This window comes from Rissa tridactyla, chromosome 2 (assembly GCF_028500815.1).
Source record: "Rissa tridactyla isolate bRisTri1 chromosome 2, bRisTri1.patW.cur.20221130, whole genome shotgun sequence".
Taxonomy (NCBI): Eukaryota; Metazoa; Chordata; class Aves; order Charadriiformes; family Laridae; genus Rissa; species Rissa tridactyla.
The window spans coordinates 161,591,010-161,618,092 of NC_071467.1; the positions used below are offsets into that span (position 1 = coordinate 161,591,010).

Sequence of the window (27,083 nt, forward strand, 5' to 3'; positions counted from 1 at the left end):
CTTTGTACATTGATAGCATCTTGTCTGTTTCTCTTTCGCCTAATGGACAAATTTCCTTGTTCTTTCTATTGCTCTTCCAAACCTTCAGGCAGAAGGGGAAGAAAAAACAACAGTCTAAGCACAGCAGAAAAATATCCCTCTGAAATTACAAGAGGATAAAAGTGGAAATGCTTTAGACCTGAAATGTGTCTTCCTTTTTCTTGCACAGATAATTCCACACTGCTGCAGCCCCTGTAAGTCTTTGTGGGGAAGAACGGGACTCTGTAGTAGTAATAGGACGAGGGGTAATGGTTTTAAGATGAAAGAGGGTAGATTTAGATTAGATATTAGGAAGAAATTCTTTACTATGTGGGTGGTGAGACACTGGCACAGGTTGCCCAGGGAAGCTGTGGCTGCCCCATCCCTGGAGGTGTTCAAGGCCAGGCTGGATGGGGCTTTGAGCAGCCTGGTCTAGTGGGAGGTGTCCCTGCCCATGGCAGGGGGGTGAGACTAGGTGATCTTTAAGGTCCCTTCCAACCCAAACCATTCTGTGATTGGTCATCTCATCAAAATAAATGGTTAATAACGACAGAGAAGGAGCAAACCGTACTTGCATGGGCAACACGAAGCAGGTTGGTGTGGCCTGACATGAAACGGTTCCCACAGCTCACTCACTGGGAGATATGGTCTGATGACCGCAGCAGGGCGATGCCTGGTAGAGGCACTGCTGGTGTGCTCCAGCAGGATGCCTCGTTGGATCTGAAAGTGGGATCAGGATCAGTGCGTCTCCTCCTGACAGCAGTGCCCTTGGAGGGTCCCTCTCTTCTTGCCCGGTGTTGGCCACGTCCCATTGCCTGGGGCCAGGCAAAGAGCGACAGGGTTTGTCCTTGCTGTAGGTTCCTGAGCGCACCCTAAAGCATTGTGTCCAACTACAGGTCTTCCCTTTGGCACTATCACTGTAAATACTCACCTGTGGGTACGTGGTAATTTTGCCCTCAAGGGCCTCTTTCATATAGTAGGGTAGGTGGCTTCAAAAGGCCCGTGATGCCTGATTATAGGCAGTGCATGGTGCTACTTGCTATCACCTGCTCTTCTGCAGCCCTCGCAAAGCACAGTCCACTTGATGCTAAAACTGGATTTCACTAAGGCTAGAGCAGTTTTCAACTTCTGCTGCTAGCTAAGATCCGGTAAAATTTGATCATCGTATCGGATATTTACTGGACCTTCCTCAGGGCTAAAACAAGGTGTTCAAATTGGATAAACTACTACACTGGGAATTAAATTGAAAAGTAAATTTATAGAATTTGAAATCCCTTTGAAAAATCAGACTATCTATCTGAGCTTTCTCAATTTATTTTTAACAAAATCAAATACAAGAAGCTGAAATTGCAAAGAGAACCAACTTGGACAAATCCCAGTGCAGCCACATCCAAAAGAGCAACCAAATCTAACCTGAAACGCATACAGAAACATGAATAATTCTGCAAATACACTACATTTTTTTTTTGTTAAAAAAACCTTGCTGTTAGCACTGCTTCCAGTGTCTGACCAATCTGTGACACACATCTCAGAGCAGAGGATTTTTCCATTAACGTAGTGCTCTGAATGCGCTTGTTGTGAAACACCGAGCACGCGTCACTAGCATTCACTTTGAGCCAAAGAACATCTTTGATCACAATCATTTGATTTTCCTTCTACTCCAAACATTACTTCTTGTTTCTGTTGGACTCTCTGTTCCTCGTAAATACAAAGCAAATTCTTGCAGTACATCAAGGGGAAAAATGCGGTTGGATAAACAAAATGATAACCAACACAAAAGTTCTATTTGATTAAATGAGGAAAAATCAAATTTCAGGAAGTTCTTGAGGCACCACGTGGGAAACCCCTCAGACAGGTTAGTCCTTGTGCAAACAAGAAATATGCCATCTCCCCAGTACTCCTGCCGTGTCTCTGCAATGTGATTTTTAAAGTATCTCCTTGAGGTTGCTTGAGCATACCTAAAAACATAACTAAATGTCTTTTTCTTTCAGCTGCCAGTTAAAGTACCAGAGATAGGTTTGCTGCTGCTGACTGACACACATCTATTCAAATCCCTTCTGAACTAGAATCAATATTAGCTAGGTCCATTACCTCCTGTTTTATTGGCAGTTTGGGTGCTTGTTCAGAAAACAGTCCCTCCTAGTAATGTAATAAAGCCCCCACCTTAGAGATAATTAGGTCGTCTGTGGTATAGCATACACAGATGATCGTTTCCCTGCTGATTTTGGCCTGTTACTCCAGCTCGGGTTGCAGTCTCTATCACTGCACACCCTTACATCAGACCATCTGAGTCTCATCACCTAATAATTGCTATAGTAGATTTATTTAGATTTTTATTTTTTTTTTTACTCTTCTGTGATAACAGAAACCAGCCAAACCTCAGAGTGTCATTAACGTGCTTTTAAAAATGCACTAAAACAGCTTTGCCAATTCCCTCGAGATTTAATATCCCGGCCACAACACAGATATCTCTCGCTCTAACAACAAATCCCTCCAGGAGTGCACACATGACACCACCCTTCCCTGCATTTCCTTTGGGTACCCCGGTGTACCCCAGAGGCTGATAAATTTAAGCTCCAAATTGGGAGCATGCTCCAAAAATGTTGTGAACGCTCAGACACAGACTTGCCAACTGTCTTTCCCTACCCCTCCTCCTGGTGCCTTGATGGGTTCCCAACTTAATCATCCTCACTTGTCATTAATTTCATTTCTAATAGACTGCAGAACCACAATCTGATGCATCCACTCACTCTTAACTCACGTCCCCTGATCCTGTGTTGCAACCCATCCCAAAAGGTCCCACGCATTCAGATTTGTGTTTTACTATTGAACGTACTTGCTCTTGGTTTTGACTGTTGAAGAATAAGAGAAAATAAATCCCGCCCTGTTAGATATGTCAGTCTGTAAGTGACGGTCTCTCTATCCTAACAGGTGGGAATATGTGACCTTGCAAGTCCCCTGAGGCCTTAGGATCATCTTCCTAATTATCTTCATGTCTTTAAGCAACTGGATGGCTGGCAGGAACTCTATGCGAAGTATAGCAGATGAGACAATATTTGCTAGTGCTGAGCTAAAAAACAGTGTACGTAGGAATATTTATTCCCCATTTTTAGACATTTAAAACTAAATCGTACCCAGTGCTATTAAATATTTAACTAAAATAGGAAGAGGTTGAAGAAGAACGAACTGATGCACAAAGGGAAAGTGGGTTTCCCTTAACGGCACTGATAGTTTTGATGTATTTATCAAAACAAGCAGAAGGACTCTAGGTGTGGAGGTGGTATTTTCCCCTTCTTTCACACAAGAGCTGGAAGTTCTCCCCTGGCTGTTGCAGGCTGTGACCCTCATGGGCATAGTGCCTCCACTGGAAGCTTTCTCCAGTCATGGCTTTTTGCTGACACACTGCAATTTATTGACTTTTTAGGGAATGAAGTAAGGGTGGTTTTGCTAATATGCCTTGCTAGAACTCAACCCTCAAATTCATACAAGCTACTAATATATAGATACTCTATGGATATTTGGTTGGTATTTAACTTGCCACCATTTGGACAATTCCAAAGCAGCCGTCCCTAAACTGTGCCTCACAAACTACCTATAATGTAATCGACCCTTTTGACATTGCTCATGATCTCAGCAGCCTGCCAGCACCACAGTTCAGGTCAGCAGGGAGAACAACGGATAATATTTCATGATGTGTAAAATATTGTTTGCTGTGCTGAACATTTTTTGCTCAATACTGTTGCCTATTGGCTAGCAAAGGCAAAAGTCCACCGGCGTAGGTAGACTGCCAAATCCTGGGATTCCCAGGAAACATCCCAGTAGTCTTGGAGGCCAGCCTGTGCCTGGATAAATGCAAAGTATTACAATCAACAAAGCACTTAATTAATGAATGCTGACATTGTACCTTCCGTGGAACAAACAAAGAGGAAAGCATGGCCCTCTGCCCAAGGAGCTTACAGTCTAAATGAGACTGGCAATACAGATCAGACACACAAGACACGCAGAGGGAAGGCTGACACTTCGGCTTTCCCTTTGTTTTCTGTAAATACAGATATAGACAGTGGCAGCAGAAAATAAAGCATCTGTCTCCAGGACCCCATGGATTTTCTTGTCCTTCTGCCCATAAGCAAGTTTAGATTTTATCTTCCCCTCATCTTCCTGCTCTCTCCCTGTACACATGTGCCTCTTTTCACATTAAGTTCTTCTTAATTTAACCCTTTTTTTTTTTTCAGTCTTTCACGTTTAGTTCTACAAGCTCAAAACATGTCCTCCCATAAGTACATCATCTCACCCCCTCCCCTCATTTGACCTAGGTTGTCCACCTCCCTGGTTCAAACACTTTCATATATTTAAATCAAAAGCTCATCCATCCCACCGCTCTAAGGTCTTTTCTTCCTTTTCCTACAACTCCTAACAGCCTACAGTCTTTGCATGGCTTATCGTCTCTGCCCACACGAGATCCCATCTCTCTCCATCCCATCTGAACTCTTCCATTCCCATCAAGATCATGAGAACCTGTCAAGTAAAATCGCACCCTCAGACAATGTGCTTAGATCCTGAGGGCTGGACGCAGGAGGAACCGTTAGCATCTACAGATGGTAGGCATATGAGTAAAGTCCTTTATGCAGAGTAAGTTGTATACCACAGGAATTATTCTGTATCTCTTCACTGTTTATGCTATAAGAGAATGAAACACGCGTAGTCTATAAACATGTCATGTACAAATGTAGATCATAACTCAAAACTGACTACCTTCCCACCTCCGAAGCATGTTATCTTGGGGACTAGCGTTTGTTTAGTTGTTTATCTTCCTTTGCAAAAAGCCAAGACTTCATCATCAGTCTAAATCCCTCCAGCTTTTCTGTTTCCATTCCTCTTTCATTTGCTTTAAAATACTCTCCATTCAGCCAAAGTGTTACTTAGTTTTGACTATTTATTTTACTGAGAAATTTAAAAGTATTGAAAAAGAACTGTAATAAAGCCCCTAAAGATTTTAGACCTGAGTAAGCGACACACACAAACTTCTCTTCCCTGCAGTTCAGAAAATTGTATTACTATGCACAATATTGTCGTTATCTTCTCTCCTATTATGACTGACACAAGGAACTTGAATATCTACTTCATGCTGCTGTGAGGTGTACAGAACTGAAGGAAAACATAGCAAAAAAAAAAAAGCGCAACGAAACCAAACCAGAAGCGAAGATACTTTTAAAGCACTTACCCAGCATCAGTGCTATTGCCACACAGTAACACATCTTCTGTACCATTTTTTATGAAATAGTTCACTGCAACAGAAATAGAGAAATAGCTTTTTAACAAGTACATCCTGGGAACGATAACATTCACAAATATCACCCACCGAGCAGCATATTCAATTGGGACAGTAATTGAGAGATGAATGGTATGCTTTTGCTTTGTTTTGCTCATTTTAACTTTTACAAATTGGAAAAACAAATATATTTTTTCAGAGCTCTTTAGGCACTTGCTGGTTGTATTCCCAGTCTGACCAGTTCAATAAAGTGGCAGCGGGGCCACGGGCAATGTTTGTAGGAAACATCGTCTAGCCATGTCCCTGGCTGTTTTAACCGAGAGCAATGTTACTGAATTCAGTATAGAAGTACGTAGTGAAACCAAACCATAAGCTTGCCCAGAACTTTTAGACTCTACACTGATGAGATACGTGTTAATTGAAGTTTGTGATAGAAATTCCTGACTCATAGGTTAAAAATGCAACCAGCTATAAGTCAAAATGTAATAATGCTAACAAAGCAGCCCACTCCCCCAGTCTGGTGGATTCTGCTCAGCATAGAAAACATACAGTATAAAGCAAAATAAACAGAAAAATGCACCCTGATAAAGATCAAGCAAACAAGGAAGTATTCATAAATACAAATATTTATCAACACAGTAATCTGTAAAGGAGAGAGACAGACACTTCTCGAGGGAGACTCAGAGGAGCAAGCTAAATTTAAGTGCTCTGGATCATTCCCTGGTTGACTATCAATGAGGCTTAAGGAAATTAGCATCCCCAGGCTAATGAGAGCCTTTGTGTACACACTCTCTCTTCTGTCCCCAGCCAACAAAGTCTAACATTCAGAGAAATGGAACAGGAGGCCAACATCTTCTCAAAGGCATAAGCAAAACCAATTTTCCAGAGAGAGACTGAAGAAAAGAGATGTTCTAAGGAGCATCTCTAAAACCTAAATGATGGCATGAAAGAAGGAATAAAAGCATTGATCTAGAAACATAATAAATGCAAAACAGAGGTCAGCAGCTGAGTGACGGAGGGTAGATACATCAGTGTGCTTTGCTGCAGCAGAGAGGACGTGCTCCCCCGTTGACATACGACATGGTGGTGACAGCCTTGCACAGCATGTGTTTGCGAGCAGAGGGGCCTCTGCAGATGATGGTCAGAAGAGGTTCTCCATTCTAGGCTAACTCTCTGTTGTGAAATGTTTTAAAAATCAAGAGTGACAGCTTGCCCAGGCAGGCTATGCAAAGAATGCTCAATGGCACAAGCCACCGAACAGATGTGCTGTGGCTTTCTCAGTAAGCTGCGAGCAGTGGAAAAGCCCTGCCCTGTTGCATGCCAAGAGGGAATTACTGTCCATGAGCTTGTGGTTACAAGGGCACGTGATGGTGTTCACAAGTTATCAGAGCCTATATCCTGCTCAGACTGTGTGCTTTTCCGCTTTGCCTTACATGTGGGCTTTCTACGGAAACATCATGACTGACAGCAACACCCAGGTATTCAACATGGTTAAAGATCTGTGATCAATCACCACAGAAGGGGGAAGGATGTCATGTCTTCCATCTCCTTTCATCCTCTACTTCTGCTCACAAAAGACTTCTGCTTTTCTCAGGACAGATGGTATCTTATTTGGGATACATAGAGTTGGTGACACAAACCCATCAGACTCTGGGGTATGGAGAAAACATGGCACAACCATGACAGAAGAGGTAGGCAAACAACTACAGAAGTTCTGCACCTTGTTACAAAATGGTCACCACATGGGGTACCCTGAATTTCACAAACATGCTCTGCTCCCTGGGAATTGTAAGTTTTCACACTGCGAGTGCTAAGACCAGGAGGACCATAGAACTGTCATTGTGTGTTGGCCACTTTCTTTGAGGGATGACTGAAGCTCTGGAGCACGGTCCTAGCTGAAGACCGAACCAACACCTCCTGGCCAGCCAAATCAGAAGATAAGCACAGAGTCAGAGCACAGAAGTAAGGAGGAAAAGGCAACCACACGTGACAACAAGAAATTCAAATTCTCAAGAACAGAAAAAATTCTGTTGTCTGCAGTTGACTTAAGCATTTACATTTCTGAAACAAGCAATACAGTAAGTGCCAAAGAGTGCTATGAAATGCACGCTGAGGAACCACCTCACAGATGATGCTGGGAGGAGATATCGTCACCGCGGAGTCTGCAACTGCGCAACAGAGTGTCACAACTACCGTGCCAAACCTCGGCCTGAGGAAGTGCTGAATTGCTGATTCCCTACTGATAAATGAAGGGGGGTTTAGAGTATTATACCCAAGGAGACAAATTGCCTTATTATCAAAAATGCGCACAACAATCAATTTGTCATTCAAAGCAAGTGGGTTTGGATTTCGATCAAGATGCCGGGCAATCAGAGGTCTTTAAGAAGCAAACAGTCATCACTCTTGCTCTTAAGCACAAACCACCTTAGTATCATATTAGCCCATGGTCTCAGCTTTCCATCAGTTAACTCTAACATGGACAAAGAACATAAAAAGGCTTCTTCATTTACAGTCAGATATTCTCTCTGAAACATAGACTGCTCAAACTGATCAATACCACCCGAAAACACGGTGACTTTTTTGTTGCCTTGGAAGATTACAATTAGTTTTTGTTTTGTTTTGTCAGTTTTGTCACTGAAAAATTTCAACATCTTAGTTGCAAACAAAATACGAAAATTAAAGTGGAAAACAAAACTGAAAATCTACATATTAGATTTTTTTTCCTAATTTTTGAAGTAAAATCAAGCTGCAACAATGATGTTTGCACTCATGTGTGTGTGCACATAATCTTTATGCATAATCTTTCCAAAGAAATTTCTAATTTTTTTTTTTCTACCAGCTTTACTAAAATGCTGATGTCACAGTTATAGTGTATATAATGTCTTTTAGGAACTTTTCTACAGGAATTTCCAGAGTAAGATAATTACTTGATCATATTAAAAGAATTTAGAAAAATGGTCAGAATAACACTGGTTTCATACCAGTCTCTGGTCAGTCACACATTATTTACTCCATTGTTGCCAAATAAACTCATCTATTTTTCAATAATACAAAACATTTCTTGTCAGTACTCAGCACTCAAAAATTCAACAGAAATATGTTTTTTAATAACCAGATGCTATCTTCTCCAAAACAGATGCATATTTGTGCCTGAGCCTTATAAATGCATACTAAGACTCCGTATCTCCAACGCTCCTGACATAGCATTACTTGTGTTAAGTTGATTTTGTTGCTATTAAATAATTGTATGATGAATCCATATGATGTTGTTGTCTTCCTAGGGCTCGAGTTTTACAGGTGCTGGGTTCACTACAATAATCATGTAAAGTGAGTGCTCACAAGCAGCTTCTTACCTTCTTAGAGAGTTTTGTCTACCTACAAAGTACAGCGAGATGATGGCAAAATGGTCTTCAGCCAAAGTGGTTCCAGCACCAGTAATGGTAAAGATTTGTCCCAAACCCACACACCTGGCTGTGTATGGGCTATGATGAAGCTCACATTACTGTAACCTCACTGCAGCTAGCACTTGTGCCAGTTAGAAGATGGAAAATAGTGGAGGTTTACCTCCATCTACTATGAATCACAACTTCCTTGGCATCGACATCAACACACCTGTAGCATCAGAGTAAACACTCCTCTGATGAATTCCTTAATTGTTTCCAGGAAGGGGTTAATAACAAATAGACATTACATTATTATTTTGTAGGGACTACTGGTGGTTATCTTTAGACGTGACACGGAGCCCAGACAGCAAAACACCATGACTGTGGAGTGGGCTAATGCCTGCTCTTCTCCATCACCAGCAAATGGACCTTATATTAAACACAGCCCAGGAAATAATGTTCACTAATCCAGCTCTCAGTTACATTTACATACACCCAGAGTAATTCAATCTCTGCAACATCCTCAGAGCTCCTGGCTTTCCAGGGACACCAAGAAGCTTGGTAGCAACCCTAATGATCAGTGGTCCCTTAAAGCTTAAGTTTGTAACAGCGTTAGGAAGATGAAAAAATGTCACCCCATTTTTTCCTCCTATAACATCATGAGTCGTTGTGTCTCCTGCAAGCCCATGCTCTGCCTCGCTACACTGCTCAAAGCACACAGCATTAACCCTAGTTCTAAAGTTGCTGTAAGCAAGAAGTGAGGAAATACACAGATTCCTCTAGACTATTTTTGCAATGTCTTCCTTCCAAAGTCAATTCTTCAAGCTTCTCAGCATTTCTGCTGTTTCATTCTACACTTTTTCCCATTTATCAATATCTTTCAGGTTTCTGCATTGCTCCCTTCCGCATCAGGTAATCTTAACAGAGCAAACATTCACAATAGCTCCACTTGTCAAGTTAAGGAAAAAAAAAACAAAAAGAAAAAAGAAAAGGCACGCTTCCTCAAAAAAACCCCAACTTATTCTAATTTAAATTATTTCCATCTTGTACTTTCTACACCTACATCCCACCACTGAGCAGAAAGACACTGGGATATGTAGAGCTGCAGGGTAGAAGTTCTCCTCATTTCTGTGCAAAGGAAAGGAAAGTTTCCAGTTCAGAAAAATGGAAAAGGTTAGAGTCAGCTTAGAAAACACAGTTTCTGAGTCCAGCTTCTCTTCCCCCTTCGAAGATGCAACTGGAATTACATTTTAACTTGTCTTACAACAAATTCATTTCAATTTGAAAAAAAACACTATATATTATCACTCTTGAATAAAGAGCAGCATTCAAATATCATTAGTCACTGCCCAGAGCAGAGTCCTCTGGCTGACTTTCTAACAAAACTTCGGAGAGGTGTCTGTTATCTCAGACTATTTATTGCAGTCACACGGGTGCTCGCTGCTTGGAGACTTTCTCCCTGAGCCACGGCTGGCACAGAGCACTAACAGCCACCAAATGTCCCGATTCCAAATTCAAAATGCAAGTCAGGAAGACCCATCACCTTACAGTTGTGATACGTGACACAAGCAAAACAGATAACACCCCCTCCTCGCCCTTTCGCCCACCGGCACAAACACACCGTACCTCCTGGTAATACATAATAATTAAAATGAATCCTTGCTGCACTTGCTGTGTGCACACCATGTCGCGTACAGTGAAGTCTCTAATAAATGAAATTGAGTTTGAAGATGAAAAACATGCCTCACAAAAGCGATGGAACAGGCTGTGTTAAGGGTATTATTAGGGAAGAATGCTTGTGAATAAATGGCACTGCCAGTTAGTTCTTCCCTGCTAAAACGGGTTGCAAATAATTATAATAGTTACTCTCCTGTTGCTCACCCCATGACAGGGGATCTGGCTCTCCTCTGCTGTCCCCTGGCATTTGCTGCTGCCAGCCCTTCTGCTGGGTTTGCAGGCTCTCGGGTTCTCTCCTCTCCCTTCTTGCTTCCCACCCTTCCCTCCCTCTTCCCCTGGACACTCACTTCTGGCCCAGCTCTACTGCCACCTTACCCCGTAACTGTCTGGAAGGACATTTTCAAAACTTCAGTTAAAAAAGGAACAGGAGGAGTTAACTGTGAGGATGGTTGAGTGGAAAGAGGGGGCAGAGATCAAGGGGACAACTTTTTTTTTTTTGAGACTCTTATATACAGCATTGGCTAATATGTGACTTTATGGTAACTACAGCCTGGGATTCTGAGCATGAGCGATCCTGGAGGAGGCATGGAAGGGCTGGGAGGAGGTCATAGAAAACACACAACAAGATGCTGGGAGGAAAGTGGTCTCCTTGAGCTCGGGTGTCTCCGGTAGGCTCCTATCAGTGCTTCTCCCCAGGCTTGACACAAGCCAAAGAAGCAATTTCCCAGCCAGGGCTCAGCAGTCACCACAGCACGGAAAAGAACGTGTCCAATTTCGATAATACAGCTTTTTCCCTTTTTGAGAAAAAGCCACTAAAAATACCAATCAAGCCCTCTGCTAGATGGCTCCTGTGGACTAGGAAGAAGCTCTGAAAGGCACAAAGATCCACAGCACTTCGTTCATGCTGCCTGTATGGTTCAAGCGAAGGAAAAACGCATCAGGAGCATTAGGAGCTGCGGACCATAGGGGAGCGGAAAATTTAGATGCCGTCAAATTGGCTTGGGGACCATGCCAAGTCCGTGAGCATCCCCGAGGAAGATGAGACAGGAGACAATGAATGGCAGTAAATACGCATGCTGGCTTTTAAACATCTTCAGATAACCTCCTTCCATGTCTCTGTGCCTGACCAGTCACGCAGACCCACGCTCTTAGGGCTGTAGGCTGCATAGCACGTAGCTAAAAGCATATTTAGTACCACTTGCTTAGACTTACGCTTCACATAAATAGGCAGCAAAATGCTGAAGCATGCACGCTGGAAGTTTTGTAGAGGTTTTGTGTTTTGTGGAGTTTTTTTGTATGTTTCACACAAAAGAATTAAAATCAAAAGCTGCTACAAGGGTCAAGTGCATTTGTGATTACAGACAGATGCCAGAAAAATAGAATATTCCTGCTTGTACTGTGATAAAGAAAACAAATGAATTGGATCAAAAACTGTCCAAGAGACAGAAGACAAAGCTTAAGATGAAAAGTCAAGGATCAGTATCTTTGCAGGCTAACGAAGGGCTGTATCTGCACCACTTTATTATATTTATAAGTACAAGAGAAAGAGAGGGTGATCAGAGAGGTGACAAAATCTACTATAAACAGTATTTTCCAGGTAAATCAAGTTCAAGGCCAGAACTGAATGAGGAACACTCGATAGGCCTATTCCACTGGAAAAAAAAATGAGAAATGCAAAGTGAGATATTATGTTGTCAGAATGTGAAGTAAAGCAAAGAAGGAGAAAATCTCACCCATCCATAACCTTGTCAAGTTTTAAAATCCCTGTATCTGTTCAGGTTGGAGATATGGATTTTTTTAGGGATCCTTACCCAACACTTTTATGTAATATGAAGCTCTGATCAAAGAAAAGTGTCGTATTGAGATGCAGGAGGAACAGGATGGAGTACTCTTCAGGAAACAACCTATAAACCAGTGGCTTGTCTCATACAGTTCTGTTTAATATCTTTATCAATGACCTGGATGACAGGATCGAGTGCACCCTCAGTAAGTTCGCAGATGACACCAAGTTGGGCCAGAATGTTGATCTGCTTGAGGGTGGGAAGGCTCTACAGAGGGATCTGGACAGGCTGGATTGATGGGCCGAGGCCAGTGGTATGAGGTTCAACAAGGCCAAGTGTACTTGGGTCACAACAATCCCATGAATGCTAGAGGCTTGGGGAAGAGTGGCTGGAGAGCTGCCTGGAGGAAAAGGACCTGGAGCCGTTGGGCAACAGCCAGCTGAACATGAGCCATCAGTGTGCCCAGATGGCCAAGAAGGCCAACAGCATCCTGGCCTGTATCAGGAGCAGTGTGGTCAGCAGGACTAGGGAAGTGATCATCCCCCTGTACTCGGCACTGGTGAGGCCCCACCTCGAGTACTGTGTCCAGTTTTGGGCCCCTCACCACAAGAAAGACATTGAGGTGCTGGAGCGTGTCCAGAGAAGGGCAGCGAAGCTAATTGAGGGGTCTGGAGAACAAGTCTGATGAGGAGCGGCTGAGGGAGCTGGGGGTGTTCAGCCTGGAGAACAGGAGGCTGAGGGGAGACCTTATCACTCTCTACAACTACCTGAAATGAGGGGGTAGCTAGGGGGGGTCCATCTCTTCTCCCAAGTGACAAATGATAGGACAAGAGAAAACAGGCTCAGGTTGCACCAGGGGAGGTTTAGATTGGATATTAGGAAAAAAATTCTTCACAGAAAGGGTTATCAAGCATTGGAAAAGGATGCCCAGGGAAGTGGTGAAATCACCACCTCTGGAGGTATTTAAAAGATGGGTAGACGTGCTGCTGAGGGACATGGTTTAGAGGTGGACTTGGCAGTGTTAGGTTAACAGCTGGATTCAATGATCTTTAAGTCTTTTCCAACCTAAATGATTCTATGATCCAGAAGACAGACCACAGCATTACTTTCAATAAGGTAACTGCTGGACTGGAGGGTATTGAGAAGCTGGTAATGAGAATGACTGGGAAAAGTTTAATAAGAGCAATTGAAAAATGGAGATCTTTTATCTTAGAAAAAAGGTGACTATCTCAATAAAAAATAGCACGCATTCTGGAAAATGAGAACAGGGAGCTTTGTGTGCTCCCAGTCACAGAACATGATAATGATGTTTTTTGCCCTAAGAAAATGGAGGGGTAAAAGACAAAAAAAAAAATAAATTCAAAACTAAAGATAAAGGAAATATTTTCACTACACTTGCCATTTCAACTTCTGAAGCTACTGCTGCAGGCTGCCCCTGTGGTCAAAGAGAGATTTGTTGCTTATGTAGATAAGGATACCCAGAGTTATAGCAGTTAATAAAAATTTAGAAAAATATCTATACTTCAGGCTGTATTAATTTCTTCTGGAATACGTAGGGCTGCTCTGCACCACAGACAGATGTTGCTGTAGGTACACCAAAGCCAGATTGAGCCTTGATTGAGGCAAATCCTATATTGCGTCTCCATCTCACTTGGGTGAATTCAGCATTGATGAAAAGTATCAGGAGAAAATACTTCGTCGCTTATTCCTTAAAACCAGTGCAATAAGGGAAAGCAGCAATGCAACCCATTCTCTGCCGATGGGCTCACGGTGCACCTGGGCTGACTGTTCAGAGTTAAAAGCAAAAGCTACCTCTTGCCTTTGCAAGGCACATTATTGCTGAACCCAGAGCGAGCAGAAGTCCATGGACAGGCTCTAAAGGGCACAGACGAGGTCCTTTCGAATGCACATCACTGTGCAAGTCAAGTGGTAGAGTAGTTTGGTAGTTTATGAACAACTTGAAACTGGAGAAAAACTCTGAAAATTTCCAGTCTGAATCTTCTGTGGCAGATCTGTCCTCTGGTAGATCTCTCCTTTCTGTGAGCAGCAATGCAGTGATGAGGCCAAAAGAAAAGTACCCAGGGCACAAATTCTCCTGTTTTACAAGCTGTTCCAAGGTAAGAACTTTTTCACCACAAGGCCAAAAAAAATCCTATTGAATGGCTGGGAAGGGACTGTATTTGATACAGCACCAATTCCTATGTTTTTCTGATCCTTGCATTCCTTCTGCTGGGCCTTTCTTTTTCTATTTAGCTTAAAACATTAAAGTGCACAGGTACAATACCCATGTTAATAACACTTCAGAGCATTAAGGTTTGAGCATTTATGAAGCTGTTTGTCAAAAGATCCACAGCACCTGCACAAAGCCACAATATTTACAGTTAACGGAGGAGTAACGTGAATAGATTCCACGCTGACAAGTACAGTCTGAAAGCCCAGAGAGGTTCTTTGTCTTAATCATTGGTTCACATACAATCATACATAATAAAACACCTATTCCAGTCTCAACCTGATTTATTGCTTCCCTTGTTCCTCCCACCTCCGTAATTACTCATCAAACACTCACTGTCTTCTATTACCACCTCAGACAACACCTCAAACACTTCATCTCTCCCCAAACTTGCTACATTTATTATCTGACGTGGACATCATTATTTTCTATACAGTTCTCATACAGTTTCAGAATATCTGTTCATACAGTTCCATTTCAGTGGTTCTGAAAGCAAAAATTAAGCAATTCATCAGGTGGAGCTAACAATCAGGTGCAGAGCTGAGAGAAGATATATATGTACGCACACACGCTTCTCTATACACGCATATATTTCTATACCTTCATAGATATATACCTCAACATCCACGCCTGTTTATTTCAACGGCACATTATACCTAGGACATCAAAAAGAAGGATGTGGAAAGGCTCTAGAATTATTTCTCATTGGTCTGGAACCGCTCCTGATTTATCAGCTCCGAGCAGCCAGACTGGCTTGGATTTCATTCACACCAGGCGCAAGACTAGTTGCTTCCCACAAGCCTGTGATCCCTTCTCAAGTACCCAAGAAGACCATGGTTTGGGTGGGTATCACATCAACATCCAGCAAGTTGCTCTGCAACCCAACGTCATCTACGCAGAGTGTTCTCGTCCCTCAATGTCTTACATGGCTGGTTTAGTTGGAGCATCTCCCTAGGCTGATTTAGGGATGGAAAATGAAACAGGCTCCTCCAGAAGCCACCTCAGAAAGTTCCTTCTCGAAATCACTCCTATCACTTTGTCGGGTGTAACTGGGAGCTGCAAAGACTAGGTACCTAAAATAAGGACCTAAATTTAATGTATTTTATACATCTTTCTAAATATAGAACCTGAAGCAACCATAAGTCTTCCAGGTCTAATTGGAGATGACAAAACAGATATTACGTTTATAAGTATCTGCATTTTTTTTTTTTAATTAAAGCTTTTTTTCCCCCAGACCTTTGGTAACTACACAGTTTGACTTCAGAAGAATAGAAGAATCACTGCAATGAAATGAATGCGAGAAACTAGTCTGGAATTAAAAAATAACAACCCTGAAAAGTCCTCTTTTAAGCTATAAAAATAGCAGTTATTCCTGCCAGTTAGAGGTTGACAGAGCTTAAACATTCTTTTATTATTTTTTTTTTTACTTTTTATTTCAATAGCTTGGACAGGATTATCTAAAGGAAATTACAGGGTTTTATTTTACCTTACAAGATACTGTTTTTGAGAGAAAACATATATAGAACACTTTGAAAACAAGACCCTTTCAGAGCGTCCTAAGTAGAGTATTTAAAGAAAAAGAAAATACTGGGGTTTGAGACTATAATTTCAAAAGTGATTTTATAATAATTTTACTATATTTTTACATGCTTTTTCTTATGCATTCAGCACTTACATTGAGCCCTGCTCTACAAAAGAACACATTATTTAAACTCAGATTTCTACTTAGTACTTATGACTAGTCAATAATCCATTTTAGTAATGGAATACATAAATGACATTAAAGATTCTACAACCACCAGCCATGTGAATCAACTACACTCAGTCCATTGGTACGTCTTCTCTCTCTAAGCCAGTGACATATCTGACATCATATACCTTTCAATCCACTCTAACTCACACATTCGTAAAACTTGACTTCATCAAACACATCTTTAATTTAAACACCACAACCTAAGACAGGCTTTCAAGCATGCTATTTGCAGCTGCTTTCCTAGAAATCTTTACAAGTATTGCAATTAAGCTTGCAGTGTTTCAAACAGCTGGTATTTCTAAACTACCACCTCTCCTAAAGATAACTGACAGCTCAATAACTTTGATATTGATATATTGATCACATAATTTTCATAATGCCATGGACGTAAACTATCACTATTTTCTTTTTTTTTTTCATGATTTCATTTTTATATATGAGCACTGCTGCATCTACAGCTTCACATTCCCAGGTTTGTTATTATTAATGTCTAAAAATACTCCTCCTTGGGCTTATCGATTGCAGTCCCTTACCAAATCTAGAATTGCAGGTAGGAAAATAATTACTTACCAGCAGTCATTGTTTTCCTAGATCAATGAGCTGTGCCTCCATTTTAACTTTACCATTGACACTTGAAATCAAGAATTTTTTAGCCTGATTCTATCTAATGCTCAACTGTCCCCCATCCCAGACTCCATTCATACAGTCCTAAGGAGGAGTCTGGGTGACCTGATGAGCAGCTTCTGCCCTGATCTTCCTTTTCCCCCTTCCTAAGTTTGCAGTGGTAAGCACTGCTCGTTGGAGGCAAAATCTGGAATAACTTTTCCAATATGCCGCCTTCTTAGAGGTTGGTGTGGAAATTGTGAAGACCTAGAGTAATTTAAATTGGTGGAAAGAATAGCAAAAATCCTCCTGTTCATCTCGAGATAGACGAGCCCACCAAAAGGCAGATTTTAGACCTGCATCTCCGCTGTGAGTTGAGGAGAGACTAAGCAGGTATCTCACCTTACCATGACTGCTGTGCCCACTAACTAAGCTGAGAAACCAGAGGCGCCTGCAGTAGCTTAGATGAAGTTTCTTTCACAGAATTAAGCTTTTAATGGCAATGCCAAGAAAGCCCTCTTCTTGACAGTCTGATCAGGAATATTCAATGTCACTTTTGTATGCTAGGACTTAGTGATTAGTGAAGCTAAATGAAAGAGATCTCTCAGTTTGAATTTTCCCACAGAATCCCCATACTTAAGGGCTCTTCCCAAGTTACCCGGCATTTCCTTCAGCTGCAGGAGCCACAAAGAAACAATGGAAAGAACAAGCAAAGTGTTGGGTGGGTAGATAGGGATATTGCTTATGCGGTTTAGTTTATATGATGCTCTCATGGCAGATGCACAACAGGAGGAGACAACCCAACAATTCTCATCAACATTAGCAATGTAGGATTGACAAGTTCATGCAAGAAAGATTAAATATCAGCCAAAGGCCTGAAAGGGGAGGTGGTGGGGGCTGACTGCTTGTGGGTCTATCGTGCACAGAAATGGACCTTTTTTTGGTGTTTTTTTTTCAGATTTAGGAAAAAAAGATTTATCTTCTGCCACCACAGTTCCTGCCATCACGACTACTAGTGCCGGTATACTGCCTTTATTGGTGGTGGAGGCAGGAACAGGGGTAGCAGAGGGGCCGGGCAGCACCTGCACCATCAGCCAAGACAGTCGTGGTGACCATGGTGGTAGAGCAGGAGAGTTCGTGTGGGTCTCGAGTGTGTAGCTCAGGGAAGGAGCTCCTGAACCATGGGGGCACGGTGGTTATTTCCTCAAGGACCAACGAAAAATCAAGGGTTACCACGTAACTGTGGTTAAGCCAGTGATGATGCAAACAAAGTTTATAAACGGACTTTTTTTTCCCCCATGTATAAATTCAAAACAAGAGGACTGATTAGACAGATGAGAAAAAAAATCCTGCCTGAGGGCTGAAAAGGGCTAAGGAAAGAGGATACAATTTAGTCTGGATACCAAGTCAGTTTTGAATAAAAAAGCAGAGCTGAAGCTATCCCAGGCCTTTCACAAAACCAAAACGTGTCCTGTACCAAGTGCCTGTGGCACACAGTTATCTCAAGCTAAAAAGGGCTGGAAAGACTGAAAACCCAGTTCTTATCTGTCTTTGCACATCATGACTAAGTCTCTCAGCTATTTCCTCTGCAGCACCAGGCAATTCTTCACTGTATTACCCTTTTAAGGGGTTTCAGTCGTTTTTGTTTTTCCATTCATGCAAAAAAGTTTCAAAGGCACAAGAAGAGGCTGATACCATTTCAGAGACTCCCTGCTGTCCTTTAAAACATTAAAAACTCTCTCAAAGAATCCAAAGCAAACTTTGTGCAGAACTGGCACGTCCCCCCATTTTGAGTCTGTATTTTGGTGCTTTGATGAACAGAATTAACGATTAATTTTTCCAACTTTGCTTTTGAGAGTTTTTCACTCCTTTGTTTCTTTACATCCATTTTTCTTTTTCAAGTATTGTTATGAATCTCTGACAGTACTTCAGGTTTCTGTTTTTCAGATTAGTAACCCTGCTCCAAACCAAGTGACTCAGCCACGTTGGCTTTGAAGTCTCCAAAGAGCTTTTGTAATTGTCTGTGCTCCCTTCGAGTGAACTCTATAATCTCAACATGTTGGCCAATTTTCTTCTCTAGTTCTTCTTCAGAATAAACACTGACACTACTTTGTTTCTTAATATATTCCTCTTTTTATCTAATTTGGTCTGCCTACACTTTAATCTAACTGTGTGTATTGCTTGATTCCCAGCAGTACTTGAAATTCGGACTGTTATTAAATTGTGGTCAGTACTACTCTGTTAAACAGTCACTTCATTTCACCGTAATACTTATGCAAAATGAAATACAAAGCACTATCCCCTCTAGTTACAAAACGAGCCAGTCCTTCCATTTCTGAATTGCTTTAGCGCAGTAGTCAACATTAAATGAAAATCCTACTTAATATTGTTCTCCCTAGCCTAACAGCTAAGCCACCTTCTCCAGCATTTCGAGGAACACTTCATTATTCTTATTCAGATGCCAGTACATTTTTCCTATAAATATACTTTTCTTCTAGTTCTTCAGTTGGCCTGCTGCACTGACTCAACACTTCAACTATTTAAATAATTTTTATCCATCCACCATAACTGATGGCTCCTTGCCATAACGCACCGTGTCTTTATTTTCAGACACTATGAAAACATTCATTGATATTATTATTACTTACTATTAATATCACATGGTTAAAATTTAATGCACTTTAATCCATTATCTCACCAAGTTGATTATCCTTGTAATAGGTAAATCTCCTTTAGTGATAACAAGTATATTTTCATGACCATATTAACCATTGCTGGATTTATTAAATGGATTTATGGGAGCGTCTCCCTTCCTCCCCATATCAGGACCACACAAATAAACTCGCTCACAGTATGCTGGAGCAGCTGTACAGTTCCTCCCATTTAAAGCAATGCTGCAGCTGGCCCTGACATTGACTATATTTTTATGGAGACTATCCAGTAGCACATTTACCCTACTTCCATTTCCAGAGAGCCAGGTTACCTTCACAGCTCCATTTCATCCCTTCACCTTTATTGCAGGGCTTTATAGTTCCAGCTATTTTATCTCTCGAGGCCTCTATGAGAGAGGGAGAGCAGCACCTCACACGGCTGTCAGTTATCTGTGGGTGGAGGAGCCATGAAGTGCCTTAATCCACCACAGGTGCACAAATATCTTTACTAGTTTACCGTGAGCACTCATCTCCAAGCTGGAAGCACAGTGAGTATGGGTGGGAAACCGTGTCAGCAGGCTCATCACCAGCCAGCATAGGTCCAGTGTTTTTTAAGTTCTGGCACAGACCTCTTTCCCCTTTCAGCTGACAAGAAGCTCTGATACAGGGACATTGAGAGGACACATAACCTGATGGTCAGGGTCAGTCCCAAAGACAACCCTCATTCAGCCAGAGCTTCCTTAATGCTGCATCAACCACATCATGCACTAAAGACACCAATGTTGAGACTTTTATTCCTTGAATGAAACCTTTATAAGACCACTGCTTGTGGGGCTGCTCGGCCTGCAGGGAGAAGAATTGATCATAAAGGCTAGAAGTCACCAGTGGTAGGACTGCCCTTGGCTCAATCCCTGGACCATGTAGCCTCTCCGAAGAGGTGTACAATGCTGAGAATACAGCAGGAGTTGGGGGCAACTTTATACCGGGCATTCTACAAAGCCCTGGGACAAGCCAGGCAACCCCCATGAGTCAGACGCGGTGTTTTTATAGTGCAGATGACTGGAAATATAGGACGGCTGGTCCACACATTCAGAGCAGAGGTACCCCGTGACACCATGTCACTTCCTCCGGGACAAATTTCTAGTTAATGAGTTGGCTATGGGGTTCATTCTTTTCCTCAAAATAAATAAAATACCAAAGGTCACTGGCCGTAAGTTCCTACCAACGCACACCAGTCTGGCTGCTTCCTTCCCTCAAGAGCATCGTTGAATTGTTTTAGACGTGAGTCCATGTCCATCGGAATTGGTGTGTAGGTCCTCTGGTGACTCAGAGGGCTTTGCAGCAGCAACAGCCGGACCACTTGTTTACATTCTGAAGTTTATTTTACATTAAATGCTTATTTTTAAAAAAGTGTTAATAAATGAGTTCAGTGAACCTATTTCATTGTAATTCAAAGTATAGCAGGCTGTAGAGTATTAAAAATTGCTTTGGCCTAGAAAACAAGCCTTTTGATAATAAACATCAGAGCACCAGATACTGCAGGATGGCCCAACCCAGATAATGAATTAGGGCCCTAATAACATAAATTTCCTTTAAAAAATGCCATTGGGATTTTTTAGATTAATAAATACTGAATTGCTCTGCTTCACCTTTTGATTTTTTAAGACCCTTAATTCAAATTTTGAAGTTTTGCTAGAAAACACAAGAGCTATAAATTGTCTTAATGAAACTGTGTAAACCAGACCCACACACAGAGTTGAAATTTTCATGTGAGTGCCTAATTCCAGGAAAGGGAGCTTAAAGAAAATATCATGAGACACCCTAAAACTGTGAAAACCATCAATGATGCAACAAAGACCTTAGTCTGTATCATAAGAAAGCACCAGAAATACTTTCAGCATGAACTGTGAAGGTACCACAGAGATCAGAAAAAGCTACCTAGATCTTTGAAATCACATCAATGTCATGAAGAGTCACATAATGCTGCATTTGCTGATTCACATATAGATTTTGGTCAATATAATGAAAAAAACCCATCACCCAACAAAAAACCAAACAGGGTAAAGAAGAGCTTACCTGGATCATTAAGAAATTCCTCTGAGGTGTTCCACATCCTACCATCCAAATACAACGTGCCATTGGTGGAGTTAAACTTGGTGTAGTCCCTGACACACTTGTGTCGCAAATTGCCCATGAAGAGCTGGAGGCCTATGAGGGCAAAGACACTCAAGCAGAAAACGGTCAGGATCATCACATCAGCAAGTTTCTTAACAGACTGGATAAGTGCCCCTACAATGGTCTTCAGTCCTAGGGAGATAAAAGCCAAGAGTTTATAGACTGAGAGGCTGAATGATGTCTGGAGACAGCTACTTTTCATGATTAAAATCTCCATGGAAGGGAAAATTGGAAGGGTTTCTACTACATGTTTCTAACTGGACGGTAGAAACAAGACACAAGTCATCACTATGAACGTTTAGTTTGGCCTACTTTCATCTGGACAAAAGTATCGGTATTACTATTACACAAACACTGATTTAAAAAAGAAGGGAAAGAACTGGATGGAGGAACAGTAAGATACAAAAATATTCATGGATAAAGAAAATTCGGAGTGTCTTTTATGTTTTCATGGAGCTGCAGTAAAGGCTGTAAAGCCTAAATCCCATTGAATTTTGAGAATGTGAATTAGCTTTAAATCTCTCAGGTGATTCTGATAACTTTATCCCCCACATAAACAGATGAAGAGGTACAGAAATGTTATTTATTCCCTGACTATTTTACATATTTTGGTGCCAAATCCAGCTCGCTGTCCTCATATGGATAATTCCTCTGTCTTCAATTCATTTGCTTAAGACAATAAGAATTTGGGATTAGAAATAAGACAAATAATACGGGCAATCAAATAAACATGGTGGAAACTATTTGAGTAAAACAACCTGAGGCTCCAACAATACCTGGGCAAAGTTAATCTTTTTATAATATGCTGCCAATGTAGATAAATCATCTTATTACAAACACCAAAGGCTTGGGTCGCACAAATTACCTTCTCCTGTGTTATTTCACCCTGTAACACTAGCTTCAGTTTATTATTCTATAAATACACAGACATAAATAATTATACTGTTTTCTCAAAAGATATTTCTCGCTTTTGAAGTGATCCTAGAGATCAGCGCTATTTGAGCTGATTGAATATTACACGAACACGACAAAAGACACTCTTTTCAAAAAAAGACCCTTCTTCTAAACTTGTATGCTATAGTTGGATGTTAATATCAGTTGCACAACAGTAGCAATTTTGTTGTTTCTTTCCTATTTATATTTAATTAATACTCAATAAGTAGTAATCAGTGCTTCTGATAATCAGTGTCACCAGTATGGCAGCAGTAAGAGAAATTGAGTTAAATGGAAAAAAAAAATGCAGAGAGGAAACAGGAGGAATTCTCCTGGGCAATACTCAGAAGCACATTGATTTGCTCACTGAATATGATCATACACATTAAATTTCAGTTCCCTGGAATTCCACCCTAAGAGTTTGGCAGACACAAAGGTTGAGCTCATGCTGTATAATTTAAAATAATATGAAAATATACTTGAGGACTCAGAAGAAGGCAAAATGAGTTTTTGGTCTTGCTTAAAATTCTGTGGTTAAAATCAGGGGAAATCATAGTTTCGCAAAGGAGGACGAGCTGCCAGAATGGCCAACAGGTCCAGCAGTCCCCGTATCCAGCAGCCTAAAATATTCCACTCTTGCATAGGGTACTGCAACTAGGCTAACCTCTGAATGATATTCATGTCTATAAAATGGCCATTTAATCAAAAGGGACTGACCCATCAGGTGTGCATGGCCCTCTTTCTCCACTAAATTCTTTGTTTGCCTCTTTAAAGCTAATTTGTGGCGTGGTAAAGAGGGAGAGGTTAGACAGCTCCCTGCTCTACTCAAAAATAAAGTAAAAAATATTGCAGTACGAATGTTAGGCAAAAGCAGGATTTTCATGCTATCTGTGCTCCTCACCAGAAAGAGATTTTACAGATGAGGTCAGTTCTATTCAGGCACCTAGAAAAAGGTCAGCTTTGAACTTTTGAGTCCATCTGTAGATTTGGCTACCTATTTTGATGCCTAAATAAAAAGCATAGCTCTTCTGATAATCTAGTCTTGGGTGAACTTTATACCTGAAGTGAAAGTAGTTTTAGTTGTAGCCCAACTCTGATGAACTTCCCGGGGTTTCACCCTTATCCAATGTTAACACTATAAGACCTTTAAGACGGCCAGGTCTTAAAAATGTAGTAAGGTGGGGAAAAAGAAATATGATTTGCAAATGCACTAGAATATTTTTTTTTTATTTTCTCTAATATTGTGAAATGTTTTCAATGAGACTCATATTTGGCTGTCCTTTGAATGCACAAATGTTTCTTCAGCGAAGCTGGTGAAACTTGGGAAGACCAAACGCAAACCAAATCTTAAGAAAGGGAAAAAAGCCAAACCACAAATTCTTTTACTGCAGTACCCTCTGAGAAATCCCTGCAGCACATTTATTTGTAATACAAATACAAGCTTGAGGCTGGTATTTGTATCATCTAAGTACTCAATTAATCTTACTCACATGGGCAAGGACAATGGGAGTCCTAATGTGAATAGGGATAATATTGGGAAACAAGACCTACAAAATCCTAATCACCAGTAAAGACTATCTGTTTTCAAAATCAGGCCCCAGTGTTGTTAATTTCCAGTTCATTTCATGAAACATGTTTTTCTCAGTTTACTTACTGGGGTTTTAAATAGAACAGTAATCCTATACTATTAGTTTTACAAGTTCATTCTTTGCAGGTGTCAAATAATTTCTTTATGGGAGGGCTTTCTGCTTTACTTTATTTTTCTTTTTTTTTTTTTTGTTTTAGTAGCATACAGGCTTCTGAACAGTTTGAGAATGCTTTAGTAATACAACTGCTGTAATTGAAGACCATTTAAAAATAACTTGTACTCTGCCTCCTGAACCTTTGTTAAAACTTTCCAGGAAAACCATTTGGGGAGTGGTATACTTAGTCTGACTGTTTTTTCTCACCCTTGAAAAACAAAATTTGCCCAGAAAATTAAGTAGCGTCCAGCAAGTTGCTTGGCGCAACTCACTGCTAAGCAAAGTGTTTAAATCACCATTCACTTAAACTTTCTGTGCCTCGTAAATGGAAGGGCTGAGGGGAAATAAGGACACCCAGAACCTCTTGCAGGTGCTCTGCATTTCTCTGAATCAATCCCATGTTTTGTAAAAGCAATGCTAGATGTATTCAAATTTAGAGCACTGTTAAATCTTCTAGATAAATAATCTTCCTTTGAAATAGTGCCAATGAGAGCACTGCAATATAGCTTAATAGAAGATACTATTTATGGGGCATTAAAGGCATTTACTTAATTCTTGCAAGTCAAACATCAAACCAGGCAGCATGCAGAAAAAAATGAGGATCTGATCCAAAGCTGAGCAACATCTACGCCCACTAATGACAATGGGTCTCTAGATTACTCCCTGTGGAGTAATCGATACAGGCTTTTCCTGAATCACTGAATTCTTTCCACAATTCTGGGCCAAATCCTTCTTACATGACATGAAAAACACCACAAGATCCAAAATCAGTGGAATGAGGGCTGTATGGGCAGCCTGACATCTGCAGAAAGCAAGCAGGATTTGGCCCAAACATTCCTGTTGGTGGAGGTAGAAATTACCACATTCAGAGGTTAATCAAATAATCAGTTTTCAAATGCAAATCAGAAACCATAGAAAATGCAAGCAACACCAAACAATGAGAAATGGCAAGATCCCACAACACCATCCATTCCTTCTACAAGATGTGTGAAATTATTAGCATAATTCAGTATGACATCCATACCAGATGTTGGCAATCACCTACGGAACATCAGACACTTTCACGCACAGTCTGGAAACAAGAGGGGGAAAAAGCAAAAACAAAAAAAGAGAGAGTGACTTGCACCATGATTGTCCTCAGCTAGCCTACTCCTTCTCCTGAGGATACACACGTGTCTTGTACATGTCTGCACGAGTCATGTGTGTGTAGGGAGAGTAGAGTGTCCTCTTGATGAACGCATTTTGTCATTAGCCACTGAGACGTGGGGCAGCAAAGAGTTTAATAGCACGTTGGCGAACTTGGATGGTTGTCAGCACTCCTGTAGGCCATCTTTGCATGGAGATGTGACGGAGAGGCCAGTCTCCAAGGGAAAGACAAATATGCCATGTATTGCTCACTTCTGGGATAGCTACTTCTTGACTTCAGTGATTTACGCACCAGAAGGATGACATTTATCCCTCTTCAGGAGGACTTCACTGAGATTGAAGCAGTGAACGAGGGTCGGTCTCCTCCACACAGTCTTAATTCTTGTGCTCTGAGCTCTGTTCTGGCTATCAGTAAAGTACTGGATAACATTCACAGCACTATTTATAGCCTTTAGACTCACACTAACTTAAACGGGAGCTGGATCAGGCCCCAAAGTGCCTTGGCCCAATTTTCTATGAGGTCACCTTTCACCGGTATCCTGTCGTTTTATGTGAGATATTCGTGATGCACACGCCTGTTCCAGAAAGAGCAGTGGAGCTTCTCTGGATACAGGCACTTTACAAAATCCTGGTGATGATGATGATGATGATGGCATGCATTTTGCAGGCTTTTGATGGAGAGGCATAGGAGTGTGTACCTCAGGGCTCATAATTACCTCAATTAGTAGTTATCAAAAACATTGGTGGTTTCCATGCAGATAACTATGATTCGAGACCGTCTATCGTCACGGGAAGGGTTCCTACTGGGACTTGGGACACTGGGACTTGGATACACTGGTAATGGGAGAGAAATGAGTGACCAGTGGGTTGTTCTACTGCTGACCATGGTTCCTTGTCTAGGTTGAAAATGAATGAACCCAGTTGCAACAGCAATGTGCAAGATGCTAATTAATAAATAAAACCACTGAGAGTTAAAGGTTTTATGCTCCCATAGAGAAAATGTTACCTATTTCTAAGCACCTGAACATAAGGGATATGTGAAGAAATTAAAAACTTATTTTCTTTTAATAAGTCTGGATAAACAGATATCCAGCCACTGTACAAAGCTTGTTTTCTCTCAATAATATGGGCAATTGGAGAAGAGAAAGAAATGGGTGTGTTTAGAGCAGAAAAGAGAAAATTGAGCAGATCCATGAAGGTCCTCCAGCATGTTAGGGGCTGCCACAGAGGGCAAGGCACTGACTTGATGTCCTACGCAGTGGCTGTAGAGTAAAAAACAATGGGCTGATAACGCACCAAGAGAGAGTGAGGCTGGATGGGGGTCTGGATTCAGAGACAGGACCTGAAGTTAATCCATGGCCCTGGGGAGCAGGAGAACATGGCATGGTGGCAACCAAACTGAGCCCCAGATCTCCAGTGAGCAGGAAGCACATGGCTTACTGGTATATGCTAATATTTGGTTTGCTGAATCTGGATCTGAGCCTGTCCTCCCAGGGCAAACCTTCTAACGGCAAAAGCAATGAGGTGCTGGAACAGACTTCTCAGGAGGATCGTGAAAGCTCCACCTTTGAAGGATTGTCAGAACCAGTCAGGTAATAAATACCAGGCCAGGTCTGATCTATCCTAAACACAGCCTTAGGCCAGGGAAATGGATGCTGAGAGTTTGGGAGACCTTTTTGGGTCCTGTGAGTCTGTGTCCCCTAAATGTCCCTGTGCCAGCCT

The 27,083-nt window shown here is 41.4% G+C and overlaps 1 protein-coding gene across 5 annotated transcripts in view; it reads right to left on the reverse strand.

Moving 5' to 3' along the window:
- The window catches only part of LOC128905371 (sodium channel protein type 5 subunit alpha-like), a 222,076-nt gene that overhangs the window by 134,084 nt on the left and 60,909 nt on the right, over positions 1-27,083 (reverse strand). For all 5 annotated transcript variants that reach the window (XM_054191393.1, XM_054191392.1, XM_054191391.1 and 2 more), the window contains exons 7-8: positions 21,442-21,672; positions 5,240-5,303 (exon numbers count right to left, since the gene is read on the reverse strand). In XM_054191393.1, coding sequence (XP_054047368.1) covers positions 5,240-5,303; positions 21,442-21,672 — 295 coding nt within the window. The remainder of the gene's footprint in view (positions 1-5,239; positions 5,304-21,441; positions 21,673-27,083) is intronic.